Genomic DNA, 26,750 nt, shown 5'->3' on the forward strand with positions numbered 1-26,750 from the left:
CTTTTAATTCAATTGATATCTTACTCTTATGCGGTAAAGCTTATTTCAAATTTAGTTTCAAGAGATCCTGCAGAATTTACCCTAGGCCTCCACAAATGTATTCAGTACTCCAAATGGTGTTAAACTGCTAACATCTTTGTTTTAGTTCTTAGAATCTCAGTGCAAATAGTAGTTTAAATATCACAAGGAAATGTAAGTTTCTTTGTAATAGTTTGCACTTGTTCTGAAATTAAGTTATAAATGATCTACAGGAAATACAGTTGTCAATAGGATTTGGTTAGAAGTCTGTAGTAAAGGGCTGAAAGTATGAATTGCTAGGCCTCTTGCTGCTTGGTGATTTGAAAAGATTTTCTAAAATAAACAATATCAACAGTCGCTTGGTAGTAGAACTTAAATAATTCTAAAAAGAGATGCGTTGGCAATGCTTTTCGTCTTGTGCTCAACAGGGCAAATGCAAGAATATCAATTGTAAAATGGTCAAACAATTTATAAGGATGCTGATTGGTTGGCAAGCCTGATTGGCCAAGCATTGCCATTGGAGAAGGCAACAGGGAACTATAGGCTCTCCAAGCTCCTGAGTAATTCATAAAAAGGCGCATGGCTTGAACATATGCTTTTTGTTTGTAGAGAACGGGTCCCCACATATGAATATATCACTTTTAGCAAGTGTAAATGAGCTACGTTATGAGCTCGACTAATTATCTTAAATTGGTTGTTAGTGTAGCTATTAGCACACTCAGGATTGTTCAGCAACTGCTGCTCAATTATGGAACATCTGAAAGATGTTTTTGGGTTTTGCAAGCGCGGGCTGGCTGAGTATGGGCTGTATTCTGCCCATCACAAAAAAAACCGAAGGAACATGTTGTTTGATTCAGTTGTTGGGGGCTATGGCCTAGATACTGGCATGGCACCTGCAGTGAAACGTATACACAATGTTGCTCAATTGTATGTTAGGCAGAACTGACAGCATCTCATTAGTGGAAAAAAGCTCTCATGTAGCCACTGCATAGTACCAACATCAAACGGCTTGCTTAACCTGTTGTTCAAAATTTTGAGATACATCATCTTTCCAATTTGAGGTAGAGCGGGCACTTTTTGGGTCCAAAGTGGTGGACTATGGCCCATTTGCGAGTTTGCATGATACATAACAAACAGTGAGCTGATCAAGATAGCCAATGGTAGCTTTGCATTCTATTTTTCCTTCAAGCTTGTTGCCCATAATAGGCAGAGTAGAGACTGTACTCAACCAGCCTGCACTTGCAAAACTCAAAACAAAATGTCTACAGTTAGATGTGATTCCATGACTACTCAACAAGCATATGCTGAACAATCCTGAATGTGCTAACAGCTACACTAACAACCAATTTAAGATAATTAGTCAAGCTCATAATATGGTTCATTTGCTAGAAGTGACATACATTCATATGTAGGGACCTGTTCTCTGCAAACTAAAGGATTTTGTTCAAGCCTTGCACCTTTTCTGAATTACCTGGGAGCTGGATTGCCTAAGGTTCCCTGTTGCTTTCTCCATGAAAACGTCTTGGCCAATGTGTGTCAACTTGCCAATCAGCACCCTTTTCTCCTGTAGTATAAATTGTTGTGATCGCCTGAAATTTGGCATTCTTGTGTTTGTCCTGGTATGATGCTGAGGTATGTTGCTGAAGCTTTTCGTCTTGCACTTGTCTTTCTTTTCAGCAATAATTACTGTAACTAATAACAAAATTGCAACTGAATGCACTGTAAACGTTAATAAAAAAGATCCCCAAGTTTTACTTGCTTCAATGCCAAATAGACCCTGGAGGGAAAATAGTAATAAGAACGTTAATGCCGCATTAGAGTTCTGTCTGCTCTTTTTAAGTATTTTTGCCTTGAAGCTTGATGACGTTGACCCATACATGTCATTCATAACTGCAAAACTATAGCTACTTGCATTTTACTACTTTGTATATTGAATAGCGGTAAAATGTATTTCACTTTATTGAAATAGTTGAGGTACAGTTCATTCCCAAAGGTTTAATTTCCAAACCTACTTGGTTTGTTTGATGCAAAAGATGACTTAACATTAGAAAGAAAATTAACTTTGTTGGTTTGGCACAACAAACCTGTTTCAGAATTCCTCCACTCAATTCAACTTCACAAGTTTACAAAGAGTGATCTTAATTTTAAAAATACTAGCATTGATGTCATAAAGCATGTAATCATTGCCAAAATTTAAACACCTCAGTTCAAGTAACTTCATAATTACAATTTTTAAAAAGCTTGATTTTTTTTCAAGCGTATATAGTTACACTGAAACTTGGACATCCTGACTTCTAATTGTTATAAATTTAAAGCACTGAATAGTCTCTTTCTGTCTGTCATGTTTGGGTTCTATGCTGGAGCAATATCATCAATATGAAGCATATGACCACTGAATTGCAAATGCAAGAAAATCTGACTTCACCATTTTAGCGTATTTCCTAAAGAAATTGCCATATAAATGACTGACTTGATTTCCAGACATTTTGTGGCTGCATTATCATTCAAAAAATTTGTATTTCTTGTAGAACCATGCTGTACCTGAACTTTTATGGGGTCATTTTCTTAATGAGACTGCTTCATATGTTGTAAATGTACTGTCACTGATCTACTGAATGAAATATGTGCCAGTTTCAATTTAAGCAAGATGAGAAGTCTACAGCTGTATATTGCTTGTTAGTGTACACTCAATCCTACTGTAATAGAAATTTATTTTTAAAAGCAGTAATTCAGGACCTTATATTTCCATAGGATATTGTGAATTAAATGCATGGTGACAGAAATTTTGCGTTGTTTTAACTATTAACTAGCTCATTTTGAGAAGCATTAACAAAAAGGAAATGAATACAGATACCATACAAAGCCGATTCACAAGTCTTTAAAAACATTGATTTGAATGACTAGCAGTTTTCCAATCATTATGAATCACTATACTTCTGGAAATATTTGGTACAGTCGATATAAGATGGAAGATTTCCAACATCAAATCGACCACTTATATGATGAACAAACACTGGTTTCCTGCAATAGGAAAAGAAAATAAACAGTATATGGAATAAAATTAAAAGTAAAATGATTGCTTCAAGGAACTTTCTCTCACCTTGAATGGATCCAACATAAGAAATTGCCAGGTGCATCCTTCTCTTCCAATGGTGATTTCTATCAAAAATAAACCTTTTTTTAGAATAGTATTTATATAAGCTGTTGAAATAGATACTGCTATATTGTTTCAAGGAAAGTGTATGAAAGGAAAATAGTACACTGGTCAATTGGATGAATTTATGCAGTGTCACCAGTATGCAAAATCTAAAAGCAATATGCAGCACATGTTCTTCAATAAATAATTCCAATATAGTCTAACCTACCTATATTACAACAGTGGCTACATTTCAAAAGTAATTAATTCCCAGTGAAGCATCTGAAACATGCTGAGCCATAACTTCCAGTGGAGTGGCAATTGAGTTGGATTGCCGCTCCGCTCAAAATTACTTACCTGGAGGGGACAGGGAGGATCTTGGGGGTGGGGCAGGAGAGAGTTGGGAGTCAGGCCTGGGGGAGGAGGGGCAAGAATCAGGAGTTGGAAATGGGGGAGGGCAGGTCAGTACAATAGTTACCCAGAAGCTATAAGAAGTTTTAATTCTTCTAGCGTTTTCTGGGTAACTATTGCTGTAACACAGTCGGAGCCATCTGAAGTTTTTGATCTAAATCGCATTTTTGGATGATTCCCAGTGCAGGGCAATTACCCGAAGGAAGTCTGAACTTCCCGGGCAATTGCCATGCAATCCTTACCTGAGATCTTGATTGGGGGGGGGGGGGGGAGGTAGGGAGGTTTCCCTGCACATCTTTGGAGTATCCCCCAGATACACTACCCAGGGGCTTGGAAGTTACGGCCCACTGTGTATATTAAAGATGCTACATAATGCAAGTTCTTTGTTTCCATATGCATTCATGCTGTGGAAGTCTAAATTAAAGCAGAACATTTAAATACAAAATATTGATCAAAAGTATACATAATCTATTAGTTAATCCTACAAATGTGACAGTAGAATAATGTAGACAATTCTAATTTACATAAAATGCTTACATGCTGAATTAATAAACAAATGGACGACACAATTATTCATCAATTGCTAATTGTTCCTGATGTTTACAATCTTGATCTAGTTGTACCAATAATTAAACTAATTAGGCGTTTCTTTTGAGCAGAGTTTAACTTAAATTGTTGAAATAGCAATGACACACCCAGCCCTGTTGATCCTGCAAAGTCCTTATGAAGATCTGGGAGCTTGTGCCAAAACTGGGAAAGCTGTCCTACAGGCTAGTCAAGCAACAGCCTGACATAGTCATACTCATGGAATCATACCTTACAATGTCCCAGACACCACCATCACAATGGCTGAGTATGTCCTGTCCCACCAGCAGGGCAGACTCACCAGAGGTGATGGCACAGCAGCACAGGGAGGGATTTTGCCCTGGGGGTCCTCAACATTGACTCCAGATCCCATCATGTGTCATGGCATTAGGTCAAAACTGGGAAAGGAAACCTCCTGCTGATTACCACCTACTGCACCTTCATCCAGCTGACAAATCAGTACTCCTTCATGTTGAACACCATTTGGGAGAAGCATCGAGAAAGGCAAGGGCACAAAATATACTTTGGGTAGGGGACTTCAATGTCCATTACCAATAGTAGCTCAGTAATACCACCACTGACCAAGCTGGCAGCTGCTAGTCTGGGCATGCGGCAGGTGGTGAGAGAATCAGCAAGGAGGAAGAGCCTACTTCACCTTTTCCTCACCAATCTACCTGTTGCAGATACATTTCTCCATGACAGTATCTTTAGGAGTAACTACCACAGAGTACTGGTAGAGATGAGGTCCTGTCTTTACATTGAGGAGACCCTCCATTGTATTGTGTAGCACTACCGCTGTGCTAAATGGGATAGATTTCAACAGATCTAGCAACTCAAAATGGGGCAGGAATGAGGTTCTGTCGGCCATCAGCAGTAGAATTGCATACAACCACAATCTGTAACCTCATGGCCTAGCATATCTCCCACTCTACCATTAACATCAAGCAGAGAGATCAACCCTAGTTCAAGGAAGAGTGCAGGAGGGTGTGCCACAAGCAGCACCAGGTATACCCAAAAATGAGGTGTTAACACAGGACTACTTGCATGTCAAACACCAAAAACAGCATGCGATAGACCGAGCTAGGTGATCCCACAACCAACAGATCAGATATAACCCAAGTAACACTGTCACATTCAGTTGTGAATGGTGGTAGACAATTAAACAACCAGCACATCAGTACAAAATAAAAGGCTGAAGCATTTTCAACCATCTTCAGCCAGAAGTGCCAAGTGGATGATCCATTTTAGGCTCCTCTTGAGGTCCCCAGCATCACAGATGCCAGTTTTCAGTCAATTCGATTCACTCCATGTGATATCAAGAAACAGTTGAAGGCACTGGATACTACAAAGGCTATGGGACCTGACATCATTCCTGCAATAGTACTGAAGACTTGTCTTCCAGAACTAGCTGCGCCCCTAACCAAGCCATTCCAACACAGCTATGGCACTGGCATCTACCCAGCAATATGAAAAATTGCCCAGATATCCTGTCCACAAAAAGCAAAACTAATCCAACCCGGGCAATTACTGTCCTTTCAGTCTACTCTCAATCGTCAACAAGTGATGGAAGGTGTTGTTGACAGTGCGATCAAGCGGTAATTACTCTGCAAAACCTGCTCAGTTTGTGTTGCACCAGGGACACTCAGCACCTGACCCCATTACAGCCTTAATCCAAACATGGGCTAAACAGCTGATCTCCAGAGGTGACGTGAGCTGAGAGTGATTGTCCTTGACAACAAGGCAGCATTTGACTGTGTGTGGCATCAAGGAGCCCTAGAAAAACGAGTCAATGGGAAGCACTGGTTGGTGTCATACCTAGCAGAGGAAAATGGTTGTGGTTGTCGGAAGTCAATCATCTCAGTACCGAACATTGCTGCCTAGCCAGCAATGCCCACACTCCATGAAAGAATAAAAAATTGCCAACAAATACTTACTTGCTTTTCTTGAAGAAATTTTGCAATCAAAGGAACTGTATTTTTTGAGTATATATAGAAGCATGGGCACTGGAAGACAGAAAATCGAAGTATATTCTGAAATCTTAGTTTAGATTGATATTACTCAATACAAATAGTATTTAATGTGCTAAACGATTTGCCTGAAAGAAATCAAATGTGGCAATAAGTTACCTTAGTACAGCTGAACCCTGCTTCAGTATAAAGTAATGTTTTTGAAGGAACTTGTTCCAATATTAGACTTATCTTAAAAAGGAAAAAGGTACAGTGTGTGGTCCAGGAATGTCAAAGAAAAAGTAAAAATCTTACAGCTCTGCGAGATGTTGTTTCAGTACAGCTGGGTTTTTCTTTAAATGCAGTGACTTGGAACTCTTCATTAATTTCTAAAATGCCATACTTTGTAATTTCTGCTGAGAGGAGAAGTTATGTTAGATTGTTTTTCCCCCAAAGATTAGTCCAAGAAAGAAAAGACGTTTGTAATAAATTTTGGATTGACCTTCATCTTTGCATAGGTAAGACAAAACCAAACTGCTGTCACTGTGGATACTCTGCAGCTCAGCAAATTGTGCAAGGACATCAGATAGACTGAAGTCTTCATAGAACAGAGTGTCCCTGAGAAAAATAAATATTGTCAAAAGTGGTAATCAAAACATACAATAAGTTATTTGAATTTCTTTCAATAAGGTAAGTTCAATTTACAATTGTATGCCCTTGTCACCTCCAAGCTGAACAAAGCTCTCCTATTTTCCACACTTAAAATTTCAGCTCATTCTAAGCTCTGCTACTTGTATCCTAAATCATCAAATCCAATTCACCTATCACATCTGTCTTTGCTGACCTGCTATGGATCCCCCATTCCCTCCAGTATCTGTGTATAAATCCATCTTTGCTTCTTCCTTCCCTATCTCTTACCTCCTCCCTGTCTACAATTGCAATTCTATTGCTCAGGCTCTATTTTGTTTTTATCTCTATTTTCTTATGCATGGCCCACCATTGGTAGTTGTAGCATTCGACAAGATTAATTAATAACCTCATAGCAAAGGCATGCCTAGGTAGCAGTGATAATAACATGATTTAATTTCACATTTGATTTAGGGAGAGAACAGTGTGTCAAAGACTAGTGTTTTAAACTGAAATAACGGCAATTATAAAGGGTAAGAAGAGAGAGTTGGCTGAGGTGAACTGGAAAATTAGGTTAAGGTACAAGTCAGCAGAGATGCAATGGCAGACATTTAAGGCATTTGACAAGGTGCCACATCGAAGGTAACTAGAAAAAATAAGTTCTTATGGTGTAGAAGGTAACATTAGCATGGATAGAGGATTGGTTAGCTAACCAGAAACAGTAGGCATAAATGTGTTACTTTCAGGTTGGCAAGATGTTAAGAATAGAGTGCCACAGGGATCACTTCTGGGGCCTGAACTATTTACAATATATATCAATGACTTGGGTGAAGGGACCAAATGTATAATTACTAAATTTGCTGATGGCACAAAGAGAGGTGAAGAGGACATAAGGAGTCTGCAAAGGGATATAGGTAAGTGAGTGGGGGAAAAAATTGGCAAATGGAGTATAATGTGGGGGATTGTGAATTTGTCCACTTTGGCAGGAAGAATAGAAAAGTAGCATATTATTTAAATTAAGAGAGATTGCACAACTTTGCGGTAGAGGGATATGGGTGTCCTGGTATCGGAATCGTAAAAAGTTAATATGCAGGTACAGCAAGTAACTCGGAAGACAAATAGAATGTTGTCATTTATTACATTTTTGCTACCTTTGTACATGGCATTGGTGAAACCACATCTAGAGTACTGTGTACATTTTTGGTCTCTTTATTTAAGAAAGGATATATATGCATTAGAAGCAGTTCAGGGTAAGTTCACTCGACTGATTCCTGGATTGCAGGGATTGTCTTATCAGGAAAGGTTAAGCCTGTATCCACTGGAGTTTAGAATGAAAGGTGGTCTTATTGAAACAAATAAGATCCTGCAGGAGACGTGACAGGGTGGATGCTAAAAGGATGTTTCCCCTTGACAGAGAGACAAGAACTTGGGGCTACAGTTTAAAAATTAGGGCTCTCCCATATAAGACGGAAATGAGAAGGATTTTTTTCTCTGATGGTTGTTAGTCTGTGGAATTCTCTTCCCCAGAGAGTGGTAGAGGCAAGATCATTAAATATTTTCAAGGTTGAGTTAGATAGATTCTTGATTGACAAGGGAATCAAAAGTTTATAGGGGGTAGAAAGGACGTAAAGCTGAGGCCACAATCAGAGCAACCATGATCTTATCGAATAGAGGAGCAGGTTCAAGGGGCCGAATGGTCTACTCCTGCTCCTAACTCATATGTTCGTGTTATCCCTGGGGGCCCAGTCTTTGGAATTTGCTCCCTTGAACTGTTATATCTCTTCATTTCTGCCATTTCACTTCCTCCCTTTTTTAAGATCACCCTTAAATCCATCTGTTTGACTAAGCCTTTGGTACCAGCTAAATATTTCCTCTGCATCCTTTTATTTTTTGACTATGCTTCTGAAGCGTCTTGGGAATTGTTCTACGTTAAAAGCATTATGGAATTGCAGAATCAATCAAAAGGTAGTGACCACCAGAAATGACCTAAACATCAATGAGCAGAATGAGAACAAGCAATGGAAAATAGATGATAATGACACACAAAAGTAAATTCAGGGTAGCGGTTGAAGGGGTATCATTTTTAAGCTAAGCATATTGTAGACATCGGGATAAAGACCAGACAAGTTCTTTACAAGATAAGCTGGGAAGAAATAATAAAATAAATTGTCTTAGTTAGATGAATTATTCTCTATTGTTTCTATGAATCATTTATTACAGATCATTTATTTATCAGTTAATGCTCACTATCCCCGTGAGCTACAGAGAAATTTCTTAAAGCAACTGAATAGTTCATTTTAAAATGAACATCCTTTCTAGTTAAAAGTTTTTTTTTAAGTTACTGCACCAATTTTCTTTTTTACAATCTAGAACTTAAAACTGTATCTATTAACCAATTTGCCCTATTTTAAAATATTTACCACTATTCTGCTTATATCCTTTACTATCTATGTTGTTGCTTACCCGCCTAGGACCAATACATGATCATTGATGTTAAACTGAGTAATGGCAAGCTGAAGACAAGCGATAGCACCCAACCGTTCCTGTGGTGAGAAAAAGTATTTTTTTTAATTTGTTCAGATCGCTGAATTATGGCTTTTACTTAACTTTAAATGACTCTGTCTGTAAAGTATGTGTAAAATATATGTTCCCCTCCAAACCACTCACCATCCCAACTTGGAAGTATATTGCCCTTCCTTCACTGTTGCCGGGTCAAAATTCTCCCTACCAGCACTGTGGGTATACCTGCACCACATGGACTGCAGCAGTTCAAGAAAGGAGCTCATCACCACCTTCTCAAAGGGCAACTTGGGCAATAAATCTGGCCTAGCAGCTACATCCACATCCCATGAATGAATATAAAAAAATATAAACTATCTTATTCTCCAAGTTTTAAATGCATATTGGTCAGCTAATAAATGAAAATTCTATAAAGATGGAAACAACCCTTCTCACCACCTTTTCCTCTCCAGGACCTTGAGAAAAGGTTTCCAAATAATTTTGATTGAGGTTTATCAAAATTCCTTCTAAATTGTTCTTAAAATTTACAGCTGCTTTATACAACTATTGGAAAGAACCCAGGACTTAGGTCGGCATTACTGACTTCATTACATCAAATCAAAAAAAATCCTTCTTTAACACTTAGTAATTAATAGGCTCACACCTACTAAATTCAGTTACTTCCAACAGTAAGATTAAACCAAATCATGTGATAAAACCACAATTTCTTGCATCAAGAGATAATACTCAAATACTATGTAGGAATACGTCTCAAGGCTGTATTAATAGATGGCTCAGATGACATCAGTCAACCGCCTATGGTTCAATCTCAGTTTATCTAAGTAATCTGAACACCATGATCTATTACAGTTTTGTGATGTTCTATCAGTGTTATGTGTAGACTAGTACGGAACGAACTTGGAAACTAAAGTGAATAATAGCACAAACAGATCTTTTATTAATAAAGAATTTTGCTGTTCACATTGTAAATACCCTGTCACTACATTTTCAGAACAAATATACTGCATTTTTACAATGCAATTATCCATAAAAATGTTAACCAGCTGAAGTTTAACGGTGTCTGGAAATTAACTGTAATTTTTACTAATGATCTAATCTTAGTGAAAGGGATAGTTCTGATTTATACATTATATACCTGGGCTACTGATGTTCTGGGCACCTACCTCATTGCTTCTTGATCCATCATTCAGAACTTTAACTAGTTGGAATTCCTTTGCCCAGTCTTCAAACTTTGTAGAATAGAGATCATTTGTCTGCAAGGATTACTGTTAGTTAACGGTTATTAACATAACTGTGAGAGTTATATGCTGTTTAAAATTGACAGTTTTTTTGTCAAAAAGTGAAAAAAGATTAAAACTACAGAAGTTCAATTCCTCAGCACCAGCAGAAAGATATCAAATAGCAATAAACATACCAAAAAAACTGTCACACCAAGTTTTCAGTCACAATTTTATATGAAATATGTAAAATAGAGAAGCAATTAGAATCATAGAATGATAAACCACAAAATGAGGGCATTTGGACCAGTGTGCCTGTGCAAAGCTCTTTGAAAGAGCTATCCAATCTGTCTCACTCCACTGATCTTTCCCAAAAGCCCTACAAACTCTTTCTCTGCATATACCTAATTTTCTTTAGGAAATGGTTATTGAAACTGCTTTAACCACCCTTTCAGACAGTGCAGTGCAAATCATAACAATTTGCTGCTTAACTTTTTATCTCATGTCGCTTCTAGTTCTATTGCCAAATACCATAATTTGTGTCCTCTGGTTACTGAATTCTACCACTTGAAACTGCTTCTCCTTATTTACTTTTACAAAAGCCTTATTCAAGATTTTGAATGCCTTTATCAAATTGCCCCTTTAACCTTCTCTGTTCTAAGCAGAACAACCCTAGTTCGCCTATCCTCGCCATGTAATTGAAGATTTTCATCCTTGGCACCGTCTCATAACACTCCTCTGCACCCTCTCTAAGGCCTTGACATCTTTCCTAATGTATGGTGCCCAGAAATTGACATAAAACTCCAGCTTAGACCTAAACAATGTTTTGTTAAAGTTGTTTATATAACATCCTTGCAATTATACTCTGTCTCCATCTATAAAGCTAAGGATACAATATGCCCTTTTAACAGCTTTCTCAACTTGTCTTGCCATCTTCACAGGCTGAACTCTGTTCCTCTCTGTTAAGTCCACAGCCTCTCTGTTCCTGCACCCTTTTAAGATTGTACCACTTTGTTTATATTGCCTCTGTTTTCCTACTAAAATTAATCATTTTACACTCCTCCACATTAAACTTCATCAGTCTATGTCCTCCTGAAGTCTGCTATTATACTTCTCACTTCTTACTACATTTCCAAGTTTTATGTCATCTGCAGTTTTTGAAATTATGCCCTGTATATCCAAGTCCAGGACATAATTTGGAGGCACTTCAGGCAATTTAACTTGTGCAGTTTTCTGAAGGAAAGACCAAAATCTAAACATACAATAACATAAACTGCATCAATAGAGTTGATTTTTTCCATTGCTGCCATCCAGTGGCTGATAAGCGCCTTATTTCCTACTGGTAGAAGGGGCTTGGGGATGCCACAGAGGTGCTTGAAATCTCCACTGGTGTCATTCTGTAGATCACGATTGAATCTTGTACCATAGCCAGCAGCCAGAATAATAGCCTTCATAATTTCAATAAATTCTATGCAGTACACCCTGCTGGAGAAAAAAATAGATAAAGCTTAGCCATTATGTGATGTTACCAATATATGAAACAATGTCTGGATTTTCTTTTACTTAAGGGAGTACTCTGGAGTTTTATTCTATATTGGCCTTATTGTATATATTGTAATCCTATTTTACCTTCTGTCTATTTAATATAAAAATTAGTTTTTCAATGTGTGACCAGCCTCTTGATTCCATTGACTTTACACAAACCAGCCATCATACAACCTAATCCTAAAGTATCTTTGAAAGGAGGCATAAAGATTGTATAGTTATTTTTAAACTATACAAAAAGCAATCCATCATTTCATTCTTAATATATATATATCATATCAAGACAAAACTGCTATATTAAAGTAGTATAAGAATATTCTCCACATTGGACACATTCTCCTGTTTAAATTTACTAGGATTTAGATTTCATATGGTGAATTAAAAAAAATCAAATTTATCAAAAGTAAAAGCAGTATGAAGATTTACAGAAAAGGTTCAAGCAAAAAGAACCAGTCACTGCAAATGAACATCAACAGGCAATCTTTAAGCACTTTCTGATAGCTTCAAAGGACCACCAAAGTGCAAATTCTAAGTGATCACAACGCCTTTAAAGGTCTTGGGGGGGAAATTGTGTGCGGTAGTACAAGTGCCATTTGGGATCAAAAATCGCATTTGTGGCATACATCCACAATTCTAACATGAAATATGCTGAATGCCATCTTGGTAAAGCGGTTAATGCATGAAATTACTGTATTCTGTAAGTATGCAGAGTAGATAGATATGATGTCAATCAGCACACAGTGCTGAGTTTATACCAGTGCTGCCACTTTGGAGCTCCATGCTCCAGCTGATCTCCTCTCTTAAACTTGCATTGTTGAACACCAGTTAAGGGGCAGGAAGGACACCCACCACCGCTTTTTAAAGGGATCATCAAATACAATATAGCTGCTGGGTTTTTTTTCTGGCTGCTGCTACATTTCTACATGTTTTTGTTGCGTCTTATATTGTTTTCAAATTTGGATGACAGCTGAAATATTTTTTGCACTTCAAAGCTTCTACACAAACCAGTCGTTCCCAGACAGGGATGCATTAGTTCCAATAGCCTTCGTCCTGGAATAGAGCATAATTGAGGGGAGAAAGGGCTCTAAGCAGGCTATTTCTGTCAGGGTTATCAGGAAGCAATTACTCTACCTGTACATAAGCAACAACCAATTATTTAAGACATCTATACTTCACTAAAGAGACTGTCACTGAAATTTACAACCTGCTGCAGCCACAACTTCAACTCCAGAGCAGGGCAAGGAAATGTTTCCAATGGTTGTACAGGTGACCATGGCTATGAACATTTTTTTCTGGTTCCTTCAAGCTGGTGTTGGAGATAAAAGCAACATCTTGAAGATTGTATAAACGAGGTCCCTGAAGCTGTCAATTTCATTTCAATTTCTCATGCTGGGAAGAAACAGGCAGAGCATATAAGAAGGTTTGAGATTTGCAAGGTTCAAAGTCTTCTCTATGGTGCAGGTACATTGCTTTGCAGGTGCCACTTGTCAGCTCTGCCAAATATCAGAACTGAAAGGGACTCCACTCCCTCAACATCCATCTGGTTTGTGACCACAGTTCACAGATTTTGTAGGTCCATGTCCAATATTCTGCAGCAGTCATAAGGAATTTACTTTGTGGCAGTCTGATCTACCAGCTGCATTTCAATCACCCTGACAAACCAAAGGGTGGCTACTAGCCAACAAGGGATATCTGCTGACGACCATGGAGCATGACTCCAGTTCGCAACTCACGCACACAAGTGCATCATCATTCAATTAAAGCTTTGCTGCCACAGAAAATGTGATTGATCAGACCATTGGCATGCCAAAACAACGTTTCTGTTCGCTGGACCATTCTGAAGCAGCCTCGCAATACACAGCTGAGCAGGTTTCAAGACTCATGGTGATCTGTTGCATGCAGCACAACCATGCCAGAATGAGGCAACAGCCCTTGCCACCACCTATCAGACAAGAAGCAAAAAATGGAGGAAGACGGGAGGCTGCAACCTAAACAGGGCCTGGCTGTACATGAAGAGCTAATTCAACACCAATTCTACATTCACCAATAGTCCCACACTCCTTACCTTTCCCACTGTCACAATGCAAAAATAGAAGCAAACCCAATACAAACATTGCAATCCAAATTTTTCCAAATAATTAAATATTATGCCATATTTCATACAAAAATCAATTAACCAGTCTTTTGCATTCCTTTAGTGTCTATCTTCAGTGTGCCTTGGCACTCCAATGCAGTTCTACTCCAGTGGCTTTAGCATACCTCGTGAAAGGCTGCTGACTTTCAGTGGGAGAGACTGTAAATGGCCTTATAGGATGACCTGAAGAAGCTCTGGGCCTAAAAGGCCTGGCTTCAGAATGCACAATCTTGGCATGGGTGGCAGCAGTCAGGGTTCGCTGGCTGATGGCAACAGTAAGGCCACGGATGGAATGGCAAGGAATGGGAGCACAAATGCTGTCATCTTGAGATACAGCTGCAGATTCATTCTCCATTGAGCCACTGCCACTCTACCAGGGTGGCATCTCAGAAGGACAGATTGCTGGACTGGTGTGACACCTTTTGAATTATCTGTAGCCATGATAGCTGTAGTCTGAAATGGAAGCTGAGACATTGGACATCAGGCACTGCATCATGGTTAGATTCACCAGTGTGTTAATGGAGTTGGCCACTAATTCCATGGAAAGGTTGGGCTCCAAGCTTTGTGTATTGCCCTGTGTCAAGTAGGTGCCAGAGTCTTCCATGCTCCTCGTTACTGACCACAGGCTTTCGGGCAGGTTTCTAACGCAGCAAGCATATCTGTACCTCCATCAGTTTTCTTCTGTAGCCATAAAAGCCCTCATTTGAGACCACTGCAGTAGAACTTGTGTGCAACGCCTGTGCTATCCTTGCCTCCTGCCCTGGCTGCAGTGTACTTGTCTCCAAAGTCTCATCATGTGCAGATATGTGAAGTTTCAGTATCTGACCTGATTATTCTTCTGTGTGAAATCAAGTGACAGCGAGACTTCAACATCGCACTCTCTATGGTCTTCATCCGCTGCCTGGCCAGGTTTCAGTTCTTGGGTATCTGAAAAGAAAAAGCTGCAAAGGTAGGAAGCGGTGCAGGAATGGGAGAGGTGCAGGTAAGTGGTGCGTGCCTGTTTCATCTGCAGTTAAGTCAGATGAGATTGTGGAATAAGGGGGAAGTGGGATGTTAGGAAGGAAGGTTAGGACTAAGGCTACAGTCATCTTCAAAAATTTCAGCCCTGCTGCTGTCCACAGCTCAGCAATGGCCTTTCCAGTAATGGCCAACACTACCTCCCCCATTGGAGTTAGACGATGCAGAGATGCATCTGCCTTTGGTTGTCACTAACTTCTCCTGGAAGACAGGGGGAAAGTGTGTCAGTGAATTTTGTGCAAGATATTTGAGTGATGTGACCTAAAGGTTGAATAGCTGGTGGTGTGTGCAAGCTGTGAGATGTGGGTGAGCGTCGCAACAGTGCTAAGTTTTTGAGCGTAAGTGAGGCATGTGCTCGTTAGGTACAAGTCCTGATTGTTAGAAATCGTTGGTAGGTGAGTGATGGGTTACAATGATTTCAACAGTGAGAGAGGCTAGTGGCACTGCATCCAGGTCCTTGAGGCTTGATTCTTGGTGCTGGCCTCTGCAGATTATCTGCTCCCATTGCCTTTTCACTGTTGCTCTGGAAGGCCTCTTGACCCCTATGGATAGTGAATGTCACCCCGCCTTTCTACCACCTCCACCAAGATCTCCCATGCAGTATCAAAAAACCTAGATACCCATTCTCTCCCATGGTCAGCCATTCTTCTCCCCACCAGGTTAGACTCAGCTCACAAAAGATTCCTAGCACTTGTTTTGCTCCAGCCACAATGCATCTCCCCTTTTAAGTGGTGCAGGTTAGCTTTAAACAGTGAAGGCTGACTTTAAGTAGTACTACCAAGTATCGATACATGCTGATATATACAGTCAATTAACAGCATGGTTAGAGCTTGCTGCACCCCAAAATCATGGTATTGAACAGGCAGTACAAAGATGCCATACTACCTGTATTACAACGAATGGGTACAGAGTAATTGTGCATTGTGATCCCTTGGGCCATATTTGGGGACTATTTGCAATTTATCTACCATGGTCTCTAAATTGCCCAAAGTGTTCTTTAACCTACACAAGGTTAGAATAACTTCACATAGTTAATCACCATGGAAATGCAGGCAAACAAAAAGCTCATGGCGTTTTGCATGAGTCCTTTAACCTTTAAAGAAAGATAATGTGTCAGAACAAGGGAAAGATCACAGGTGCTGTATGGCCTACTCTATTAGATTAGAGAAGCAAAATGTACATTTATATTATAAAAACAAAAGCATAAAAGATTTAAAAATATTTAAAAATAATGGAAATAGGTGGGAAAAGAAAAATCTATATAATTTACTGGAAAAAAACAAAAGGAAGGGGGAAACAGAAAGGGGGTGGGGATGGAGGGGGGAGCTCAAGGCCTAAAGTTGTTGAATTCAATACTCAGTCCAGAAGGCTGTAAAGTGCCTAGTCGGAAGATGAGGTGTTGTTCCTCCAGTCTGTCTGCAAGAATGACCCAAACCTCCCTGTCGCTTGCCATTTTAACACTCCACCCTGCTCTCTTGCCCACATGTCTGCCCTTGGCATGCTGCATTGTTCCAGTGAAGCCCAACGCAAACTGGAGGAACAACACCTCATCTTCCGACTAGGCACTTTACAGCCTTCCGGACTGAATATTGAATTCAACAACTTTAGGTCGTGAGCTCCCTCCCCCATCCCCACCCCCTTTCTGTTTCCAATAAATTATATAGATTTTTCTTTTCCCACCTATTTCCATTATTTTTAAATATTTTTAAATCTTTTATGCTCTCCCCACCCCCACTAGAGCTATACCTTGAGTGCCCTACCATCCATTCTTAATTAGCACATTCGTTTAGATAACATCACCAACTTTAACACCTATGTGTTCTTTTGTCCTGTTGTCTGTGACATCTTTTGATGATCTGCTTCTATCACTGCTTGTTTGTCCCTACAACCACACCAACCCCCTCCACTTCTCTCTCTCTCTCTTCCCCCCCCAAACCAGCTTATATTTCAACTCTTTCTTGGACTCGAACTCAAGTTCTGTCGAAGGGTCATGAGGACTCGAAACATCAACTCTTCTTCTCTGTCGATGCTGCCAGACCTTCTGAGTTTCTCCAGGTAATTCTGTTTTTGATTTATATTATAAATCCTTTCCCATCTAAACAACAGTAATTTAACAAAGCATGAACACTAAAAGTAACCTGTTGTACTTGAATTGCTATGTCTTGTTCACTCTATTCCACCTTCACTCAACAGGTATAGGCTACAGGAGCACTGAGTGACAAAGAAGTCTGTCAATCTATGAATGGCTTAGTTAGCAGGTGAGAGAGATAGACCAACCACAGGATGAATCACAGTCAATGCTGAGTTAGCTGATGTCAGTTGGGTGGTAGGAGCACAATGAATAGCTTCAGCGTCTTGACTTAAGCGAGGAAAGGGATAAACTTCTGCTCTAGAAAGTATATGTGCATGCATCGAGCTCACCTGTACTACTGGCTGCCGGGGGGGGGGGGGGGGGGGGCGGTGGCAGTGGGCAAAGAGGCCAGCTGCTGGGGGCAGCAGGGGGGAAAGAGGCCAGCTGCTAGGGGGCAGCGGGGGGAAGGCCGGCTGCTGGGGGGGGGTGGGGGGAAAGAGGCCGGCTGCTGGGGGGGGGTGGGGGGAAAGAGGCCGGCTGCTGGGGGAGGAGTGGAAAGAGGCTGCCTTATTTTCCACATTACAAAGTGGCTGCACTTCAAAGTACTTCCATTGGCTGTAAAGCGCCTTGAGACATTTAATGGTCATGAAATCTGTTATACAAATGCTATTTTATTTTAATAGATCGTGGGAGTGGTCATTGGCTGGATTGGAAATGACCTTTTTTGGACAGAACATACCTGAACAATTTTCCACACTGTGATGCCCGTAGTGTAGCAACTTGGTTCGGGGTATGACTAGTTCTGGAGTACAAATCTTCAGTACTATAGGCGGTATGTTATCGGATGCACTCAGCTATTTCTTGACATCCCTCGGAGTGAATAGAATCCGTTCTTGAAGATGGTGATGATGGAGATCTCAGGAGAAGACCAAGGTGGATACTGCTGCCAAACAAAGAGGTTCCAGGCTTTTGGACAGAGGAAAATAACCTGTAATTATTGGAGCGGACTGAGCGTCCAGCGAGTCCATGGCAGGAACTGCAGTGAAGACTTTGCTGGCGGAAGCCCTGCCCGGCCGTTACTGTGGAGGAAGGAACTGACCATCCAGGGACCAACACCGAGTCAGCGACTGCCAGGAGAAGAGAAGTTAGTCATGAAAATTCGAGGTCAGTTATTCCTGTCTCCCGCCCCGCAGACAATTTTGAACTGAGAGTTACAGTATCCAGAGGAAATACTCACCTTCCAGAGCCAACACACCTATTCACAGCAACTTTAGGCCCAAGCACCACCCGCAGGCTCGGGCTCCACCCACCGTCTCGGGCCCCACCCACCTCCGCTGGCTCTATCCGCCGACTCGGGCCCCTCCCACCTCCAATGGCTCCACTCGCCTGCTTGGGATCCTCCCACCTCCAATGGCTCCACCCGCCGGCTCGGGCCCCACCCACTGCCGAGGCCCTGAGGCTCACGGTCCGCGCTTCGGCACCTTGTTGCCATGGAGACGGCGTCCAGTCTTCGCGGCTTTTATGATTAACGGACGAGAGAAGAAGCGAAAGCAGGTGCGTTTCAATAATATAGCAGCGTTCGGAGTTTACCAACCTAACTGTAGCCTTACAAATAGAGCCAATTTACTAACCTCACCAATAGCAGAGTTTACCAATCTCACTATAACCTTACCCATACATGATAGTTTACCAACCTGACTGTAAGCTTACCAACCTCACACTAACCTTACCCATACCAGAGACAGTTTACCAACCTCACACTAACCTTACCCATACCAGAGACAGTTTACCAACCTATAAAAACAAAAAAACTGCGGATGCTGGAAATCCAAAACAAAAACAATTACCTGGAAAAACTCAGCAGGTCTGGCAGCATCCGCTGATGCTACCAGACCTGCTGAGTTTTTCCAGGTAATTCTGTTTTTGTTTCAGTTTACCAACCACACTGTAATGTTACCCAACATCAACGACAGCTTATCAACATTATTATAACCTTACCAATACCAGAGATTGTTTACCAACCTCACTGTAACCTTACCGACATGCGAGTCAGTTTGCCAACCTCACTCTAAACCTACCAATACCAGAAACAGTTTACCAGCCTCACTGTAACCTTAGCAACAATAGACAGCTTATCAACATTATTATAACCTTACCAATACCAGAGATTGTTTACCAACCTCACTGTAACCTTCCCAATATCAGAGACAGTTTACCAACCTCACTCTAACCTTACCAATAGAGACAGTTTACCAACCTCACTGTAACCCTACCAACACGAGAGACAGTTTACCATTCAGGGCAACCATCGCAATTTCATGATAATTGTAGGAACTTTACCATCAAGTTTCCAAATTCAGTAACACGTTCTACCAACTTCAGCAAAACTCCACCAACCTCAGTCACAGTTTACTAACTTTCATGATAGTTTGCCAACTTGAATTACATGGTTCTCAAATCTATTAATATTCTACCAACCTCAGCAAATGTCTATAAACCTAACAGATTTTTTTATTCATCTAGCTTTAGTGATAGTATTATTCTCAGTAATATTCTACTAGCTGCAGTCACACTCTATTAACCTCAACAGAACTCAAATAAACTTAGTGATATTCAATTTCAGCAATACTCTACCAACTTCACCAATATTCTACCCTTAACAGAACTCCATCAGCACAGCAACACTTTACCAACCTCAACAGCAATATACCACCAATCTCAGCTTCAATGGCACAAATTCAACCACAGCTCCAACAACATCAGTGCTAATCCCAGGAGAAGTAATTTCAGATGTAGCAGCTGAGTGAAAACTATCTTCTGCAATGTTCACGTTAACATCATCAGCAGCCACGCTACTTTCAACTTTGAGTACACTGTTCAAGCAAAGTTGTAGTCATTTACTTCTCTAAATATTTGGACACATACAGTAAAAATTTGTAATCTTCTGAATGCCGCTGCTGTGCCATACTAACTGATTTAGCCTGAAATATTGACTGTTAGTGTCTGCTGAACAAAGCAAGATAACAATCAGAGTGTCATGTCACACAAGCTTCAATGGTTTGTACTAGTTATAGTAGATGCTAAATAACATACAAAAATATATTTAAACATAATTCTGTATAGTTTGAGAAATCTAGTTTATTGCGGTGATGAAAGGATGGTTTTACCTTGCAGCCGTATTTTAAATTTCTATATGTGCTGAAATTGTGGATCATTTTATTTGACATAATGTTATGAGGATGTACTATTTAAAGATGAATCTGGCTAGATTAAAAAAAAACTGGAACTCTCTAAGAGACAATGACAAAACTGCCCAGACTGCTACAATACACACAGTTTCACATTCCACCAAGTGGAATCAGACACTCAACCCCCCCACCCCAACCCCCATCCCCATCCCCCGAGACATTTCAAATGTTTCTGAGATGAGACATTAAAATGCAATTACTGGTTCTGAAGCAATAACAACAGCAAACATGAACTAATAGAATTTCTCTGGAATATACAGCCAGCAAAGTACTTTTAAGGACTCTTTACCAAGCAGGACAGCGAGAACAAAAGACAATGCTGTACTGAATACAGGCTGTCTGAAGCTGTGTGTTCTCACTGCCTCTCTTGAAAGCAGTGTCTGGATTTGCAAAATAATCATCCTGAGAAGAGAAATCTATTGCAAACAAAGACATTTTGAGAATAAAACATGGAAATCTGCTCCATATTACTATACCTAGGAAGATAATTGAACAAAACAGCTGCAACATGGGATCACCACATAGAGACCAACCAAGGAACAGCTAACTCCTCTATTTTATTTTTCATAAACTGTAAAAATTCATATAAGCCTATCCTCTCACCTGTGCTGGTGTGTGGGCCCAGACAAATGCATGTAACGTATGAGTGTAATTGCAAATAAACCTAGTTCTTTTTAGTTCAGGAAATAGTTTCAAAAAACTTATTGTGTTCTTTGTTTAAACTAAGAAAACCTATTTGACTAATTCTTTACAACCTAAAAGCGTAAATAGTGGGACCCTTACAGAATTGGCAAAGCGCATTCTCTCTGAATTCTCAAAAAACCCTGTTATGGTCAAACCTGAAGTAGGAGAATAGGGGAATCATTTCACCCCTCTTCACATGGTCGTAACAATAAGTATAACAGAGCACCATGTTCATTTTCCCTACCCTATTTTAAATGCAGAATAAATAGTTGGATATGTGCAGTCCTTTTTTTGTAATTTATGAATTGTAAACATGCACAGGGAGAGATGTGTGCCCAGAGTACTTACTGGCCCTTCAGCAAGCTGAGAGCTCAAGCACTATTGAGGACCTGCCAGCACTGATACTTACAGCTTCCTTTGTCAATGGGCTGCTGGCACTGGTCACAGAGGCCATCAGTGCCTTATCTCTGTTTAGTCCATGCAGGAGAAAAGGACTCACAATGCCACAGAGAGGACTCTGATAAAAGGTATGCCCTTCTGCACATCATCACTGCTGTAGAGAAGGGAACCATGAAAATCACAAGGGTGGCTCTACAGGAGCAAGTCAGGGAAGGAGAGGTGAGCATTTCTGGTGAAGGGGATGAAATTATACAGCAATCTGTAGATGAAGGGGTTCTAGTCCACTCAGGGCAACCTCAGCACTGAAGAAGCTTCTGCTTTCAAAGACTAATTCTCATAATCTCCCCTTGTATCTCCCACAGGTTCTGATGTGAAGGGGGAACACCTGAGGCCTGTAAAGGCACCGGGACACCCGCGAGAAATCAAGGCAACAAAGCCTTAAAAGTGCATCATCCCCAGTGCAATATACTCACATCAGTGTGTCCGTGCACATGATTAGATAAGATGGCACTGGGTGAAGAGAGGAAGAAGCAGATGGAGAACACACAGCCTTGCTTTGCCAAGTGCAGGTGAAGGGCCTCGGGAGTCACAAGAAAGGAGGCTCTACCTAGATCAGCAGCAACATATGTGTAACCATGTGTTAGAGTTCCCTGAGGCAATGTACAACCATAGGCTGAGAATGGGGCGTTCCACTCAGTTCATGTGCACCACCATAGTTCAGGGCTTTGAGTGCATGAGCTCCTCCACTGAGCCTGTGGCCAACCTCTTGGAGAGCAATATGCAGGAACCCTCTGACTGAATGCAGGAGCAGCATATTGAAATGCACAGAGTGCATGCTATACTCTGTGGCATTAACTTGTCAGTGGTGCTGATGGTGCAAAGATGTTTGGAGTGGATGCCAGTTACACTCCAAGTGGTGATCCCCTCCAGCCATCCAAAGTGCCATTCAAGATCTGAAGCAGAGTGTGAAGTATCAGTGCCACCCCTCGTGGGCACCATCATCCTCAGCCCCTTTGACTGAGGGAGCACCTGTACAGCAGGGGCCAGTGATGGAGGCTGCCCCTGGATTAACACCAGTGGCACAGCCTCTGGAGTGCCTTACTGGCACCTCCATGACAAGGACATCTGCCATGTGCATCTCAGCTGCAAGCAGAGGCAAGGGAAGCACCATGGAGAAGTGGCTGAAAGTGGGCCTCTGCATCGAACTGTGGTTCACTACAGTTTGCATTACCTTCAGTTGTGAACTTTGTAACTTTTAGAACACATTGACACATGATGCCAGACATGAGATAAATGTCAGGCTGACTGGCCTATAGTTTTCTGATTTCTGTCTTTCCCCCTTTCTTGAAGAGAGTTGTCACATTTACAATTTTCCAATCCATTGGGACCCTTCTAAAATCTAGGGAATTTTGGAAGATCATAACCAATGCATTTACCATCTCTGCAGCCACTTCTTTTAAGACTCTAGGATGAAAGCCATCAGGTCCAGGGGACTTGTCAGCCTTTAATTCTAAGTTTAATTCTAGTTTTCTTAGTACCATTTTCCTAGTATTTGTGATTGTTTTAAGTTCCTCCTTCCCTTTTACCTCTTCATGTTCAAGTATTCCTGGGATTTTTTTTGTGTTTTCTACAGTGAATACAGATACAAAATACTTGTTCAAAATTTCTTCCATTTCCTTGCTTCTCATTAATACCCAGGGCTCACCCTTTAAGGGACCAATGTTCATTACCTCAAGAATAGAAAATTGCAGGCCTTCATATTGAAGGTACAATTTTCAATATACAGATTGCAGCTGATACACATGCTGGGGCTCCAATGTATTCATCACAACACACTAGGTACTAACTTATATTTTATTTAATTTATTTTTGAGATGTGTTTGCCTAAGTCAGATTCCTTAATATGGCATCCACTTCTTGCTGGGTGTTCTTAACTTGCTAATTGCAGATGTCTGAAATCCCAACTGAAAGCTGGGGGAGAAAATGCACCTCTTTGAAGCAATATACACTAAGTAACTAATAGCTCTGCAGCTCAAATCTATGATACGATTATGAGGTTTATAAGATTGTTATGTTTAGGAACAGTATTTTTAAATTTAGGTTAAAATGAATTGGATCATGTGACCTGTTCTGAAGTCTGCCTGATGGTAATCGGGGGTTTGATTGTTAGAAATTAAAGGAAGGTATAGATTGTTTTACTGGAAAAACGGTGCAAGGTATTTACGCTTGGAGATAATGGCAGCAGCCTGTGTTTTAACAGTGGAGACTGAGAGTCTTAAGTCCCAGAAAAGTGTTGAAAATGTCAGGTTGTAAACAATTGTGCTTTACACTGTCCATTTAGCTCCAAGATGAAAGAGAGTTGGGCTTTCAAGGATGGCTCATTGGTATTTCTACCTATATACAAAACCCATGTGATTCACTTTGCCATGGGGAAGGATGCAGAGGAAGCAATTGTAAAGATCAGGTTACAGACTTTCCTCAAATATCACTGAATATCATAAACAGTGTTTTGAGCCTGCCTGGATCTGGAAGAGAGGGAGCAGCTAGAGGCCAAAAAAGTTTTTATGGTTCACCATGCAGGAATGCAGGTGGAAGATGACACTCGAACTGAAAAAAACAAATTCATGGGGAGTTAAAATGAGGCTGGAAGAGCTGCCTAGCTTGGGATAGAGGGAGAGTCTCCGGGAAAAGAAAAGTTCACTGTGAAAGATAGTTCTAAGATTGCTAGTTATCAGGCTAAGAAAAGAATGGAATAAACCCTTGGGAACTAAGACTCACTTTGGATTGATTCTGGAAAAATTGAATGTCCAAATAAAGGACGGTATAAATGTAAAGTATTCTTTTTTTGTGGTGGGGCCACGAATAAGAAGGGAAGTATTCCCTTAAAGTAAAGGTTGCCTACAAAGATAGCGTTTAGTTATTAATGTTTTTAGTCATTTGTTACAATAAACACCATAAAAGGTGAAATCTTAAAAGTTATTGGTCACCACAGGGTTCATAACACATAACCTTTGAGGTTTGAAGTCTTCAGCATCGCTCCAAGTGTTAAACTACTGGCCTTCTCTGAATCTTTTAACAATTAAATTACTATAAGTAATAGAACATACTTTTAACACAAATTTTCATGTTATGTTGAAGATTAAGGAAATGTTATATGATTTAACACAGATTAAAGATGTATCTATATCTGTTTGTTAATAGCGCTTGCTAGGTTTCCTTTCCTTGCCCTCTGTTTTATTTCTGTCAGTTCTGCCTAAAGGTATCCTGGCAGACAATTTTGCCTGCAATTCTCTCTACAACAGCAACAAATTGCATTTATATGGTATGTTTGGCGTAGGAAAACGTTGAGAGGGATGTAATTAGACACCAAGCCAGTGAAGGGGATACTACGACAGATGATTAAAAAGTGGGCAGAGAGGTAAGTTTCAAGGAGGATCTTAAAGGAGGAAAAAGAGGAGGAGTGACAGGTAGATTTCAGGAGGGAATTCTTTATGGCCTAGATGTTTGAAGCTGCAGCCACCAATGGTAGGGTATAGAGGGTTGCACAAGAGACCAGAGTTGGAGGAATGAATAATTTTTGGAGAATTGTATGGCTGGCAAGGTTACAGAGATAGGGAGTTTCAAGTCCAGGTAGGAACTTGAACACAAGGATGAGATTTTTAAAATTAAAATTAGTAAACTGGAAGGCTAAATAGATAAGTGGGTGATGAGCAAGTGGGACTTGAATTATGGTTAGCAGAGCTTTGTAGAGGCAATCAACAATACTGAGTTAGCTGGATTCTGAGCAGTCAGAAATCACCATTAGGACTGCTGCCACTGAGTATTTCACATCTGTGATTGAATGCACTGAATTGGCCATACTAGAACTAGTATATCCACGTTACCACAACCAAAGAGAGCTGAGAGTTGAGAAGGTTCCGGAAAGAAGTGTAGGGAAGATGCATATCTGTTTACGTGAAAGCTGCTGCCTATGGAGAGTTGGCTAAGTCCTTGAAGGAAAAGGACTGGAATTCAGCGTGGAAGAACTGTGCAGCTGAAACTGGGACCATACAGGTGGAGTGGCCTTCCTATTAACTCTATGAGACATGCTTTGTTGTATCTGCTATTCCATGTGTAATATATAGTTCATACCAACCGTGATTTGCCTATTAATTTGTTGTGTAATTTATGTTGATTCTGATTCATGTTAAAGTAAAAGTTACAATAAGTGAAAACTTGTCCAGTAATTTTCTCTTTTGGGGGTCATTTGGTAGATTCAGTTATTTTGGTTTATAGATCTCCATGGTGTTGTAACACAAAACATTCAAGGACTTTGAAGAAGAAAGGGACATTTGTAATGGGGAAGTTGTTTGCAAGAATAGAGGCATCAGAGGGTTTTTTTAGGAGAGTCTGAGGATGGCAGAATTGAAAGAAAGGAGGACAGTATCTGGGGAAAAGAAACCATTTACGATTATCAGTCAACATGGGGGGGCCAGGAAGGGTAGTTGGGTGGTTACCAATTTATTGGAAATAAAATTAAGAGAATAGGAAGTTGGTCTAATGGATAGGATGACCTCAGAAAGGACATGAGGGTAGATAAGAGAGAATCTGTAGAATGATTTGAATTCAGGTCTCGGGCAGGAGAACTTTGCTTAGCTTAGAGGGGAAAAAGAAGAGAGGGATACGACAGTAGCAGCTGAATGGATGGTGTTAGTATTAATGACAAAGAGGCTTGTTTGTGCTTCTCATAATTGTAGGTGAGGGTGTAAGGCATGGAGTGGTCTAAGAAGACAGTTGGTAATGGACAAAATAATCTAGGGGTTATCTTTGCATTCAAGGATGATCATGGAGTAGTGAGCATTTTGGCAAAGGAGAATGGGGCCTGATAGTGCTTAATATAGTCCAGCCAGATATGTCAGTGAATGGTTAAACCAGTTGTGCACTATAAAATTCAAGTCCACAGCACTTGGACTGAATAGAGCAAGCATGGTGGTTTTACCAGGGAAAACGAATGGGAGCAAATACAAATAAAACTAAACTTTTCTTATTTGACACTAAATAAACCTTTTAAATTCTTTATTTTTTTTTTCAAATCAATGAAATGCCTACTATAATTTACAATAGTTAACAACGTAATTGATTTAGTGAATGTGCAGACATCATTATAGATAGGGAATAGATTAATTATAGGAAAATAAAATGTTTTACTACCA

General features: G+C 40.3%; 2 protein-coding genes across 9 annotated transcripts in view; one reads left to right on the forward strand and one right to left on the reverse strand.

Annotated features, from left to right (window-relative positions):
* Positions 1–1,953: 1,953 nt before the first annotated feature.
* Positions 1,954–18,582, reverse strand: zgc:136439 (uncharacterized protein LOC678627 homolog). Of its 8 annotated transcripts, XM_041200375.1 has the most exons (12): positions 18,465–18,582; positions 17,967–18,354; positions 14,966–15,066; positions 13,210–13,394; positions 11,723–11,942; positions 10,407–10,496; positions 9,187–9,266; positions 6,599–6,714; positions 6,412–6,509; positions 6,085–6,153; positions 3,119–3,177; positions 1,954–3,039 (listed from the first exon to the last, which is right to left on the reverse strand). In XM_041200375.1, the coding sequence occupies exons 5-12, from the start codon at positions 11,912–11,914 to the stop codon at positions 2,937–2,939; spliced, it is 807 nt and encodes a 268-aa protein (XP_041056309.1). In that variant the 5' UTR covers positions 11,915–11,942; positions 13,210–13,394; positions 14,966–15,066; positions 17,967–18,354; positions 18,465–18,582; the 3' UTR covers positions 1,954–2,936. The 8 variants fall into 8 exon arrangements, with proteins under 8 accessions (XP_041056309.1, XP_041056308.1, XP_041056305.1 ...); XM_041200374.1 differs by lacking the exon at positions 13,210–13,394; XM_041200371.1 differs by lacking the exon at positions 13,210–13,394 and having other exon boundaries at positions 11,723–11,945.
* Positions 18,583–22,062: 3,480 nt separating this feature from the next.
* Positions 22,063–26,750, forward strand: part of ankar (ankyrin and armadillo repeat containing) — a 313,107-nt gene continuing 308,419 nt past the window's right edge. The window contains exons 1-2 of the mRNA XM_041200254.1: positions 22,063–22,127; positions 23,900–24,011. Of these exons, the coding sequence (XP_041056188.1) occupies positions 22,063–22,127; positions 23,900–24,011 (177 nt within the window). The remainder of the gene's footprint in view (positions 22,128–23,899; positions 24,012–26,750) is intronic.

This window comes from Carcharodon carcharias, chromosome 12, assembly GCF_017639515.1.
Source record: "Carcharodon carcharias isolate sCarCar2 chromosome 12, sCarCar2.pri, whole genome shotgun sequence".
Taxonomy (NCBI): domain Eukaryota; kingdom Metazoa; phylum Chordata; class Chondrichthyes; order Lamniformes; family Lamnidae; genus Carcharodon; species Carcharodon carcharias.